Genomic DNA, 13,609 nt, shown 5'->3' with positions numbered 1-13,609 from the left:
TCTGCGTGTTGTCACACCATTGTAAGACTTGGTTTTGATTAATATATTAACTTGCTATTCAACGATCAGTGTCTCACAGAGTCATAGACACTGTTTGGGTCTCTAATCTGTCATACGTCACTGCTCACTGAACACGTGAGGGACTATTTATATAGACTCATTTAGAGCTGTAGCAGCCAGTGATTACTCCCACATTTTCATTTAAACGTGCTGATTTTTTTTTTTTTTTCAGTGCTTTAGAGAGGTGCAGCAGCTGTGAAACTGGCTGCTAAATGTGTTCCCACCAAGAATGAGTTCACATATAAAAAAAAAACAACAACTTTTTACTTAGCAGGAAACATCCTTGTCTGTTTCCAGCAGCTAGTCGATGTCATTTCCTACAGAACAATGGCTATCTGTCACCCAGTACTTTGGTTATGTGGCTGCTTTTGTCCTGGTGTCGTGCTCTGAATGCTTGACAAACAAAACTCATTTGTCCCCTGAGGAATCACATGCACACTCCTCAACCCTCAAACTCCTGCAACAGCTGTGTGTGTGTGTGTGTGTGTGTGTGTGTTTGAGTTTTGCACTTGGCTGTGCATGCATATGTGTATGCATGCACATGCATCAAGTGAAATTAGACCCCACCGCAGAGAGCGGTTCAGGTAACCCCACTCCCAAACTGCAACAGAAGGCTTTTGTGGCCATGTCCCCGCCCCTCCTCCTTCACACACACACACACACACACACACAACCCCAATTCCTGGTATCAAAGAGCTGCAGAACTCACAGGCCGGTCTGCTGACAATCAGGCCATTTCAATATAGGGTTGGAGTTTCCAGGGGTGGGGGCAGACAGGGTTAGTAAAAAGGCAGTATAGTTTGGTAAGTGATCATGTTGCCACCCCTCCACTGATCCTCGCTTTTCATGTAAATCAGACCTCTGAAGTCTTTGGGTGCGGTTATGGAGCATGTGTAGATGCATTGTAACATTACACGGCTCTGAAGTTTCCATATTCTTGTATATTTGTTTGAATTCTCCCTTCCCCCTTGTCTGCAAAGCACTCTTTTTCACTGAGACCCTCCATGCTCTGTGCATGTCAGCAGTTCAGTGTCGTAGTTATCATGACAAAAGCAGCTCCCCCCTGTGTCGCATACAGCCTTTGAAAAACTGTCAGGAGTCAGTGTTTGTTAGCTCTTTGCATTGTTTCTGGACAAACCCTCCTGTGATGGTGACATGATAAGTCACGACTGCAGGTCAAAATGTAGCCTAACAAAATAACCTATTCTAAACTTGTGTAAGTGCTTTTGTGCCAAAAAGGAAAAATCGTAACCTCAGAATCAAAACGAATCTTAAGTAAGCGAACCCAGACAGTATCCTTTATTATCACAGCCGCATCAAAGCTCTGTTTTAGCTGAACTTTCTTTCGCCTCAAAAGCTGTACACGATTTATTCTTTGCTCATTATTATCTGGCTTCATTGTGCAGCACAGAATTGAACTTCCTTGAGTGATGAATTGTGGTAGAGATAAGTCACTCAGACGACAAATGACCCAGCTTTCCTCAAACATCACTCTTTCCATATCTCAGAGTCTTGCCAGATATCTTTCTGACCGCCAAAGTCAAATAAACAAGTCAACCACCCTCTTATGTGCTGTTTGATATTTCAGGTAATTGAGACATGTGAGGTTCCATTGAGCAGCTCTGCTTGTCTCACCCAGCAACCTGCACAGGTCCCAGCTTGAGTCCGGGGGCCCCTGTTTAGCTGGAGCTGCAGGAACTCGACTTCCTCCGGAGCGGCACAGCAAAGTGGTGTAGTTGTTGAGGAAACGATCCCCCTCTCAAAGGCCTTTCCCTGGGAATACTGGGTTACAGTGTGAGAAAGTTCCACGGTTGTTTTTGACAGCCTGTCCCAGGGGTGTCTCCCGCCTCGCCTCTGTGCTGTGTGGACTGCCATCCCAAGACCTTTAGGACCAGCAGAGCACAGGCAATCCTCTGCCATGGTATCCTCCTCAAGTGCAATGAAAGTGTGAATCACAGGACACTTAACAGGGCTGCAAAATCAGGTGGCCCTTTAATGCAACTGCACACCACTTCACATCAATTTGAAGCAAGTTTCACATTTCACAGTTAACAATAGTCGCACAAAGCGCAGCATTCATCTGGGTTTAGTATCTGCACTTTGGAGGAAAAGCAGATATACCCTAATTGTCTCTGTATGCTGCCCTGAAGAAAAGTATGTCACTCAATAAGATAATCATACAGTGGGAACCCAAGATTGCCAGTACCAGCTTGCTATTCTGGAAAAACAAACATTTCCATTGTAAAAGTGCGTAGCCAGCTTTGAAAACATGCAAACATGGTTTAAAACGTCTACAGAGCAGCAATCTGTGTGTATGTGTGTGTGTGTGCGCGCTAAATGCAGGAAACATTTCCATTCAGACCAGCTGGTACAATAACTACCAGTCAGTCGAAAGGCTGCAGGTGTGCAGGGTCAGCAGGCCAACAACTCAAACCAATTTAAATATCTGTAACAAATGTGCAACATCTGAAACCCTGTTTGAGTTTTATTTCTCTTCTGTCTTAGATTCATTTTAATTTGCCTCATGACAAAATGATCTGATTAAAGTGACCATGTTAACACTGACATACTGTATATGAGATGCCATGAGAACTTCTTGAAGACTTTATTGGTCCCTTGAGAAAGAAGTTGTTTTGTCTATGTTACAGCAGCACAATCAACAAGAGATTAAGAGTATAAGAATAAAAATAAAAATTGCAGCTCCTCAGCATAAGATCACATGTATAAAAAATATATATAAAAATATTGACTGCTGTGTGTATCTCCACCACTGAAAATAATCCAGGTCCGTAGTTTTAGTAGAGTTTTTCTAAAAACTCCTGGATTCATATATAAATGGGCTTTAGGCTGAGAGTCACAGACAGGAGAGTAAATTTATAATGTTAGGTTTGGTGCTTTTCATGGAATACGTCTGTCTGATTTTGTCATGGCAAACACTTCCACTTCCACTAGTAAAGTAGTATACATTTCATTAAACCTGTAATAACAAATTTTTTAGCCATTTGGGGGCAGCAGAATCATGTACACATCACACACAACATCAGCATTAATTTGGAGCTGTGGTTTTGTCCTTCTGGTTGACTCCTTTTATCTGTTTTTGGTCTCCACCAACTCCTGAGGGGAATATCTGGTGCTTTAAAATGTCTTCTCCTAAATACTGCATGCAAGTCGACCGTTACTGTCTTTAACAAACCCCCTCTCTGCCTCCAGCGTCCTCCTGCTGTCCCTTCAGAACTTCCTCCTTTCTCAGAGCTCTAAAACTGATCAGGAAGTCACCTTGAGGCTGCCTTTCCTGCATGATTTATCACCTTGAGGCAGGCATCACAGGGAACAGCGGACACGTGTTCTTCCTGAAAACAATGTCCTCTGTGTAGTCTTGCATGACTGTATACAGCATATCTGTGTTATAATATCAGCATGTGTCACTTCATGTATTCTTGTCTGGCTCAGTTACAGGAGGCAATTTTTTTTCCTCTGCTGGCGGTGCGTCCCGCTAATGAAGCTCATATGCTGCACACGTCTTTGATGTCACTTTACTGTGGAGGCTTTCAGGCTCTGCTTCTTCAGTTCAAAGCTCCGGTCATTTAGATCCTGGTTTAATATAGTTAGTGGCCTGGATGTTCATTTGGTGGCAGGTGACACATCACAGACCGGAATATGCCTTGATGTTGGTAAAGTCTGCCAATCAGTTGATGGCGTCTGATTTAAGCTGCACTTAGAGGTGAGGTCCGAAGCCAAGAACCTGGTGCACACAACCTGAGTGCATGGAAATCTATCCTTAAATGATAACATGATTCTTACCAAATGATTGCATTTGCTATGAGTTTATTTTATTTATTTATTTTTTTTATCAGTTTGTTTTGATTAGAAAATGAAAAATGCCCTTCACAATTTCCTGAGTGATGAATGAATTGTTATCGATTTCAAAACCCTTCAAAAGAAATTCCATTTACTATGATATGAAAGAAGAAAAACTGGCTAAAAAGGCTAAAACCTGTAAATTAATTAGCAATTTTTAACATCTATAGGGATGGTCCAGAATGAAATTTCTCAACAACTAGGCTGACAGTCATGGACTCAAATAAAAACAACTTGATAATCTCTTGAACTTTTCGTTTACTGAAACCACCAGGTTAAATTGTAATTAGTCCAAATACTTTGGTTTATGACCAATTTCTGTTGTTTACATAAACATCTAAGAACGTTGTTTTCATCAAGACTAATGAAGCCTTCCCTCTCCGTATTATTTTGTCTATTCACCCACCACTTTAACTGTGGGAAACCTTTCATGCAGTGACACAGAAAGCTCCTTGGTAACAAAAAGAGACTGTTATGGCTTTATGGAGCTCAATGTTTGATGAGAGTCGGTTGCACCTGTGAGCTCAGCAGTGTGTACTTGCATAGTGCACAAACACTACACAAACTGTGGAGGAAAAAGGAGACCAAACCAACCGACCTCGCTGCACTCTCACACAACCTCAAAGTGCAGCTGTAGACATCTCTCACATGGCTGTGATCTTCAGCATGTCCACAGGCTCTTTTGTGTGTGTGTGTGTGGTTCGTAAGGATGTGGGTGTAAACCATCACTCGCCACCTTAACGCACTACGCAGTGCTCAAAGTCTCTAAATCTCTCACTTTTCTCTTTGTGAAAATGTCCTCTAAAACGCTCAGAGTTTAAAAGCGATTCTCCCCTCCTCCTCCTCATCCTCCTCATCCGAGGACTAAGTGCTTTGCTGGATTCCCTCTCTGCTCTTTACTTATTAAAACAACATGACTCAATTATAATCCAGACTTAACTAATCATGTTTTATGGCAAAAAACACTATCATTATGTTTGTCTGGCTGCCTACTGACTCTGAAAAGTGAGTCGTTCCTGCAGGTTTCACTTAAGATGTGCATTGATTTGTGCAGGGAGGCACTCGAGTGTGCATACATTACTGTCTTAAATGTCAGTACACACAGCCGAGACTGAATGCAAACCAGCCACGTCTCCCTTTGATCTCAGCTGCGATGCCAGAGTGCTGAAATAATGAAATTGTAATAACAGAGTACCAGGACTGATGCCGGGACATGTTCACTCAGGTATACAGATTAAAGAAGAAAAACTCTGACAGGATGTTTGAAGGCATGACACTTGTGATCCAAAGAAAGTTAATTTCCTTGCAGAGTTAGATAAGATGACCACTCGTCTGTTAGCTTAGCTTAGCATAATGATTGTTTTTTGAATCTTGAAAGTGCCAGGCTGTCTGTTCCTCTTTGCTTCCAGTTTTTGTGCTCAGCTAAGATAATCAAATCCAGCTCTAACCCTTAACCCAAAGACATGAGATGGATCATCTAACTCACAGAAGAAAGAATATTTCCTAAATTACTGTTTCTTTTTTCTTTATTTCTTACAAATTGGAGTATTACCTCATGTGTTCATTAAACATCAGCTTAGCTTAACACAAAGGTCAGCTATTACTCTTTGTTTGAGACAAACACTAATGTGCACGTGTAGTGGACTGCACAAAGCAGAACTACGAAACTTTGCATAGCATGTGCTTAGGCTAACTATTTCCCCTCATTTCCCTTCTTGGTGCTAAGCTAACCAGCTGCTGGTTGTCCCTATATTTACCAGATGTAGAAGAATGTCATTAATCTTCTCATCTAACTCTCAGCAAGCACGAACATATGTGTATTTCTTAAAATCCTCTAAATATCCTCTGAGGGAGTTTAGGCCAGCAAACGATGATAAATAGCATGGCCAGCTAAATGCACGAATCACCAATCAATCATAGCTTTATAGCCTCATTTTTCTAAACATCTTAATTGTCATGTCCTTTCTGGAATATCAGTTTGACAGGTTACTCAACAAACGGTCAGCCCTCAACCCTTTAATGACCTCTGACCTCCATCACATGAGGCAGCACTGACCTTTCCTGTTTCCTCTCTGTTACAACTCTGATTTAAATTCCTCGGTGCCATCCTAACCCTAACGAAGAGGTGATACACCCTCTAAAACACACATAAGACCTATGAAAGTGAAGGTTTAATTGACGCAGAAGTTATACTGTGTCCATGCTGGCCCATGCGCAGCAATTCTCCTGAGGTTATGGGATGATTTGGGTCGTATTTTTTCTTGGCATGAAGGTAAAGGGGAAACCTTCTGGGGGTGTTTTAGTCAGAAAATGTCCCGAGAGCCAAGATCTTATAGCAGGACCAGATGTTTGAGCTTGAATGTAGAGACTCAAACTTCAGGTTTAGGATTGTGGTCCAGTGAAATTATCATATTCAAAATATACACTGTGATTACGTCAAGGTCGTCAGACCCTTCAGAGACACCTGATACGACTTCGAAATCGCTTCATGCACAGTGAGAGGGAGAGATATGTATGCTAATTGTAAATCAAGAGCCAGAGTGCAGGATTTCATATAATTATGGTAACTTGGTGAACTTTGCTTCTTGATAATCAACCCCACCAGCAGACTAAACATTTGGTTAAAAAAAAAAAAAAGAGCTGTGGTTCAGGACCAGAAAGGTCAAATCCCATTGTCCATGCCCAGATAAAACAAAGTGTGTGCCAAAATTTGTATCTGGAGGAAGTTAACTGTATCAAACAATGGAAGCTTTTCTGCAAACTTCCATGAAATGCAAACAGTGTTAAAAATATTTTTGTGTGTTTCTGCCTGTGTGTAACACCACACATGGTTTGTGTTGTGGGAGTCGTCACAACAGAGCGGCCAAAACTCACTGTATTTTTGGTTAAACAAGTCTGCACAGCAAAAAAAGTTTAAAGCTTTTATTTTAATTGAGGTTGACCCTTTGACAAATAGTTTCCCATTTTATTTCCTGCATCCTTTAACTCTTGTCCTAGAGGTGTCCTGTTGCAGCATTTCCCTGTCCAGGTCTGGCTTTGGACCTTTGTTGTATTCCTCCCTCCTGTCAGCTTTCTACTCTCTAATAATGGCATAAGATGCTCCAAAAATTACTATGCCATTACAGCTATGAGCCAGCGTAAATTAGCTTAGAGCCAAAGGTCTTCTTCCATCCACAGTTCAAAGCTGCAGTTCTGGGAAAGTGAGAGTGTAGTTCAAAACAGATAATGAATGGAAAACAGCAATTATTAAAGGAATAATTCGGCATTTTGGGGAAATCTGCTTGTTTGCTTTCTTGGCAACAGATGAGAGGATTGATACCATCTGTTAAATACAAAGCTGCAGATGGTTAGCTTAACTTAGCACTTAGCATATTTGTGCATCACATCGCTCACATGTCACATGTATGAGACACTCAAATCAGGGAGCCACTCATAATAAAAACAACTGCCAGACGTGAAAACAATCCACAGGTTAAGGTTGAAAAAGATTTCAGTTTTTCATTTAATCTAAGGTATGTCAAGTTTATAACAAGTGAAATCTGAATCAAATTTGAAAGAATTTGAAATAAAGTTCTGTGGATTTAAGCAAAGTTTGGCTGAGTCTGTGAAAGTTGAAAAGGTTCTGTTGAAAATTATTATCAAAAGCTTTAAAAATCATAAGCCACAAAGAGTCTCTTCAACTCATTTCTTATTAAAAGACTTGGATCTTTAATCCCACACAGAATCTCTGCAAGTTTTCTCCTTTGCCGTCAAACTTCACCCAACTCTGCTTCCCGAGAATGAGCTGCACATCATTCATCCTGTGTAGGCTGAGGTGATGTATTCTTTTCATGTACAGAGGAAGCGCAATATCCTGTTCCAGCACAGACTCTAATACCACACTAAGGCAGACTGGCCCCCGGCCTCTCAGGGGCCTGAGTGCTCCTGAACCTGAAGCAACGGGCTCTCTGAGGCTGTGATATATGAGGTGTCTGTCTGTCTGTGCCTCAGACTCGGCCTGTTACAGTAAAAGTGGGGACTAATGGGGTTCCTCCTCTGAGAACACATGAAGGAATGGTTCTCATTTTAGCTGCAAATATGTTCCCCGAGGCTCATGCGCCTTTATTGAAAAAACATTTCCTCTTGTTAAGTCATTGTTGTGAAATACAATATTTCAAGTTTGTGTTGTCCAAGGGAATGCATTTTTCTGGTGAGATCCAAGATTGCCGCACATACATAATGTCTCTGGCATCTGGGTTGAATGATTTATGTGTGGCAACAACTCGCCACAGAGACTTGTGATCGAAATAACAAATATTAATTAATTCTAAATCACTCAACAAAAGTTACTTTCAACCTTTGTCGACGCCCAAGACAATTAAGGTCTACTTTGACAGCAATCCACGCCTGATGTGATTGAACATTTTCTGCTCAGGAGCTATTTAACAAGCCCTCCATATTGCTTGCTCCTACTTCCCTTAGGTTGGACAGGATTTGTGCTTGCTGTAACTTGCAGGTTACCTATTATCCCATTAAGTTAACTGTGTCAGTAAACCTTCTATTTAGAAACATCACCATAAGTGTGATGAAATGTGACTTGGGCTTTCACTGCAAATGATGATGCAGATAGCAAAATAAAATAAAATAAAAATCATAATATAAAACAAACAAATTATAAAAACAATTTATGCTTTTATGAAGTAGAATGAAACAGCACCTGCTCTTGCAGAAGAAGCAACACACACACACACACACACACACACAGAGCAGTCAGTGGGGGGTCCACCTGTGTGACCCCTCAGCCGGCTGATGAGCCCTCCTCCTCTCTGCCACCGTCACTGGTTTCCCTGGAAGCCGAGAGAAACCAGACCGACGCTCCCTGCGCCTCCGGTTCAGTCACCGGCGGACTTAGACGCACGCTGGAGGAATGCGTGACAAGCCTCAGCGTTTGCTTGGATTTTCAGACAGGAGACTTGTCTTTTAACAAGTGCATTTTCGTTCCTGGCATGATAGCTCCCTCCTGGAGCCGATCAAGGCGTTAGAAATGTCTCACCAGCAGCGGGTTGTCCAACTCTCCTCCGCTTCGCTCGCTGTAGTCCTCGCCCCGGACGAGGAGAGTTTGCGCGCCGGCGGAGGGAAAGTCAACGCCAACACTACGAGTGGCCAGGAGGTTTTTGCGGACTTCAAGGCTCAAAATTTGCGCAGTTTCTGGAATCAGAGGCTCGTTAAGGCCGTAGCTGAAGTGTACTTTCAGGGATGGATGGAAAATTTGGTGCTTTTCATTCAAGGGAACGCCAACAACTTGGAGGTTTTGAGGGAAGCGTGGATGCGCAGGGCTCTAAGGTCTCCAAAGGGATTTGTCATTAAAGCTGTCGGTATGTAACATCGTGTCACCAATGATATTGTAAAATATTAATACTACTGTATGCATGTGAAGTCCAGAAAGTTTCCGGACACAGTCTTGTGTAGAAGGCTGCAATACAAATACATGCAAACAAGAGTATTTCAGGTGAAATAAAGACAGCATGTGTGTTTCTTTCTTTGAAGGGACACTAATGTCACACAACCAACAACAGTTGTTCACCACGTTGACAGAAACGTGTGAAAGTCATAAACTTTGAAGAAACAGGAGCTGGCAGACTCTAACACCCTCCCTCCTCCCTTCTGTTCTGCATTTTTATGAAGGCTGGCAACTGAACTCAGCTAAGCCTGATGTCTAATCTATTTTACCCACAAGGTGTGTTTATATTTTCAGCATTAGTTTACTTTTTATGTGTACATCTCAAACACTACATGTGAACAATTATGACCATTGTTTTGACGCAGAACGCAGAGGCTTCCTCTCACAACACTCGGCGGTAAGGTGATATTTACATTGCTGGCTGAACAACTCACAAAAAAAGGGCTCAATTTCAAGAAACCACATCATGTTGCCAGTGAAACGTTGCCAGCTTCGTCAGTTTCAAACTGGTTTCAACACCACAGGTGTGTTTTTTTTTGGTTTTTTTTGCTGTCAAAGCTGCGGCGTCAGTTAAAATAGCCTGAGAGATGATTTTCCTTAAAACTCTTATTACCCCAAATATCATCAGGTGGGTTTGAGAGGATTTCAAGACCAGTCAGTCTCCCCTTGTCGTTGACACAGTGATATGTTTACTAAAGCTTCTTAACAAAGCTCAGTGTACCATGTAATTACTTCTAATTGCCTCCTGCCTTCTCTCTCGATGTGCTTTATAGTAGCATATAGCTGCACATAAACACTGAATGGAAACTGTTAAGCAGCCGCTTGCAGCGTGATCTCATGGCCTCTAAATGCCTGACAGCACCGTGTGTCAGGCATAACACAAACCTGAGTGGGTTTTACACCTAATCACAGTATTCTTAAGAGATACTCCAGCTTAGACACATTTCTTTTTCACTGTAAGTTATAGCAAATGTAGATGTGTGTCAACTGATTTTATCTTTCCACCACAAAGCACCTCCGTCCACTCATAAAGTAAATAATCATCCCATGAAATATGAAAACTGTAGAACTCGAAGGTGTTAGAGTCAAGTTTTCCAAATGTTGATAGCTGAGCTGCAGCAGCTTCCTTCTGGTCGTTGAAACAGTGTCCCAGCCACACGTACACACACACACACACACACACTGGCCCTGAGTTGCCATTCGGACCAGCTGTCTTGCCTTGGCTTCGTGGCCCATCTTTCCAACAATGTGTCTGTCTTTGTTTGAGCTTTATTTTGTCTGGATGGACACCTTGCCAGTGTCTACCTGCTGACTTTGTATCAGTCCCTCAGCTCTGCCAGACTGAGCAGTGCACGGACAAGTAAAGGGAGGAATGTGATGGGAAGGGGAGGAAGAGACCACACAAGGGGAGACGCAGGAGGGTGTGGAGCAGTGGAGGAGGGGCGGAGGGGGATTTGGAGGCTGACATACCATCTCACTGGGAGACATTTTCTGGCCCTAAATCTCAAGTCAGCACACAAACAAACATCATATGAGCCAAGGGTGACGCTGAGCTTAATGCCATGCGCAGTGCCAGCACTAACCTGTAGAGACGCATGCATTTGCTCACAGTCAGATGCGAGGCAGGCGTCATCCTCATGTTTGAACTTCATACCAGAAACTTGTAAGCAAACGTGTCTGTCTGTGGACGTGTCCCCTCCTTCTCCTCCTTAACAAACCCTTCACCTCACACCACAGCAATTTGTATGGAAATCAGCGCTGGCAGGGTGTCAGTGCAGGGTTTACTGCCTTCTCACTGAGAATTGGTCAGCAGTGAATCATCGTGCGACCGGCTGCCGACCACCAGCGCTTTTCTGCTACCCAGGATTAATGTCCCTCTGTTTCATGGCCAGTGAGGGACTGTGGAAGTCAGGCTTCTAGATTGATATCAGGCATGGACTTAAAGGCCTTGACATCGTCCTGATATAAATATGTCAGCTATAAAACGGAAATGTTATGAGCTATGTCTACAGTGAATTTCAAACAGCCCTATTTCCTTCCTCAGGTCAGAACAAGGTTGAGATGTGAGGAGGGTTTTTAAAGGACCTAGTTCAGAAGATGTTTAGCAAAAGTCAACCAGAGATGGTTAGTTAACACTGTTCAGTAATGATTTAAGAGACAAAGCTGGTAAGACGGAGCTTCCAGAGAAATAGACACTTTGATTAATATGAGCCAAGTGCTCACTGGTCCTGTCTGATTGTCCTGTGGGTTGATCACCCGCCTCTGGGCCTCGAGGGACGAATATGTAGAGAAGAGAGAAGGAGGTGTGTGGGAGGTGGGGATGGAGGAAGGGGATCGTGGTGAGGTTACGCCGAGCTAAACAGACAGGGTGAGGAGTTAGTATGAACAGGCTCCGTTGTTGTCCTTGTGGGAATGGGCCCCACTGGTACTGGGATTGACCCCTTCGCTTCAACTCTCAAATTATCTCTCCATCCCTTTTCTTTCTTTTAGCAGTTGCTTACAGAATAATACCAAAGTTCCAGTCAAAGTAATGTCTGCACTGATCCATGTTGATCAGGTATCCTGCAAACAAATGTAAGAACAGTAGTGGTGTTTTGTTTTTTTCTGCCTTTAATTAATGCAGCTGTATCTAAGTTTCCACTGCTGTTGGTGGTGCTGCTGTTTGCTCATAGAAGCCATACAGTAAACACAGGCCACTCCCTCGTCTTTTTACTGCACACACAGAATAAAAAACACCAACAGAAATTAAGTGACGGTGTCTACGTGCCAGATTAATCCAAATTTTTGATGAATAATCCAGCTCTATCAAATGGATCATATTTACTCCAGTTAAGATGGTTTAAGTGAGAGTTGTAATAATAAATGTATTGCCGTAAAGGATTTGTTCTACATCTCAGAAAATATACTTATTCACTTTTATACAACTCTCTCTCTCTCTGTGGAGCTACAGTTGGGGGGGGATTAGCTATCTTAACATACAGACCGGAAGCAGGGGGAAACAGATAACCTGGCTCTGTAAAGATTAAACTAACAAGATAAAACATGTTAGTAAAATTTAGAGGTGCTGCTAGGCGTATTTTTGAACTTTTTGCAAAAGCCAAGGAAGTTTCCTGTTTCCTCCCTCCTTCCAGTCTTTATGCTAAGCTAAGTTAATCATCTGTTGGGTCCATAACGCACAGACATGACAGCAGTATCAACTCTCATTTAACTTGAATGCAAATGAGCAAATTTCTGAAAATGTCAAACTGCTCCTTTAAACGTTTTTACCTGTCTTGCATATAAAAATGCACTAATTGCCTAGTCAGCAGGCTTTAAAAAAGGCAACATCCATGCTGGTGGCTCTTCTGTTGAAACCAGAGGCTTCATAATGACTGTTAGCTGGTTCTGCATTATTTAGAGACCTACTATTGTCTCGGCAGCAGGACGAGCATGGATCTATGAGCTGAAACATTTATATGGAGCCAGTCACTGGTGTAATGAGGTGTCCTGTATCCTGCCTACAACTAACCTCTGTAAACTGCCCTCGTCCGCTTTGGACATGCACATGAATGAGTCCTCTGGACAGCCCTCTCACTTTCAGCATTAAAACCACATTTTTTGGCCATTGTTGAACATGATGTAGGTCTCCATCTGTGTGTTTGGAAAACTAGAGCATGGCTATGCTGCATATTTTAAGCCAAGTTTCCATTTTAAATGGTATGTTTAATTTAACTTGCCATACCATGAGGTGGTGAAGCATTCCTGAAATGCTTCATTTACTCTTGAGATCATTTCCTGAGTTCGCCCGCTTTACTTCTCACTTGAAAGTGTTGTATTTTCACTCAAGGGGTGTCTCCTTTCATGGGGGTATTTTGTCAAAGCGCTTCACTAATGGTCATAACTCTTCCAGATGTTAGCTTATTAACCATGACACCCCCTCACTGGGCCTTTCCAGCTTTAAATGGCCCACCCTGTCCTAACTAAGCAGCACAGGTCAAAGGTTCCAACCTTCTTGCTAACAAGCCACTTTGAGGTCAGTTAGCTTCAGAGGGTTTGTTAGAAGGCAAACACAGCCAGCGTACATCAATACAGTACCCAGGTGTTCTTCACTAACTAGCCATTTCAGCTTCTGTTAATAACATACCCCTACACCACCCATAATGTTCCAAATGTATTCTTATGGATGTCTTATAAATATAGTGTTATTTAAAGATGCAATATGCAGCAATTTCCTAGAAATAGACTCATTCTGTCAACCACACTTATGACCCA

At 42.4% G+C, this 13,609-nt stretch overlaps 1 protein-coding gene across 1 annotated transcript in view; it reads left to right on the top strand.

Moving 5' to 3' along the window:
• The first annotated feature begins 8,732 nt into the window (after window positions 1-8,732).
• Window positions 8,733-13,609, top strand: part of stox1 (storkhead box 1) — a 23,061-nt gene continuing 18,184 nt past the window's right edge. The window contains exon 1 of the mRNA XM_046401395.1: window positions 8,733-9,272. Within this exon, the coding sequence (XP_046257351.1) occupies window positions 8,942-9,272 (331 nt within the window). The 5' untranslated portion in view covers window positions 8,733-8,941. The remainder of the gene's footprint in view (window positions 9,273-13,609) is intronic.

This window comes from Scatophagus argus, chromosome 10, assembly GCF_020382885.2.
Source record: "Scatophagus argus isolate fScaArg1 chromosome 10, fScaArg1.pri, whole genome shotgun sequence".
NCBI classification, from domain to species: Eukaryota; Metazoa; Chordata; class Actinopteri; family Scatophagidae; genus Scatophagus; species Scatophagus argus.
This window is presented reverse-complemented; position numbering and strand designations above follow the sequence as displayed.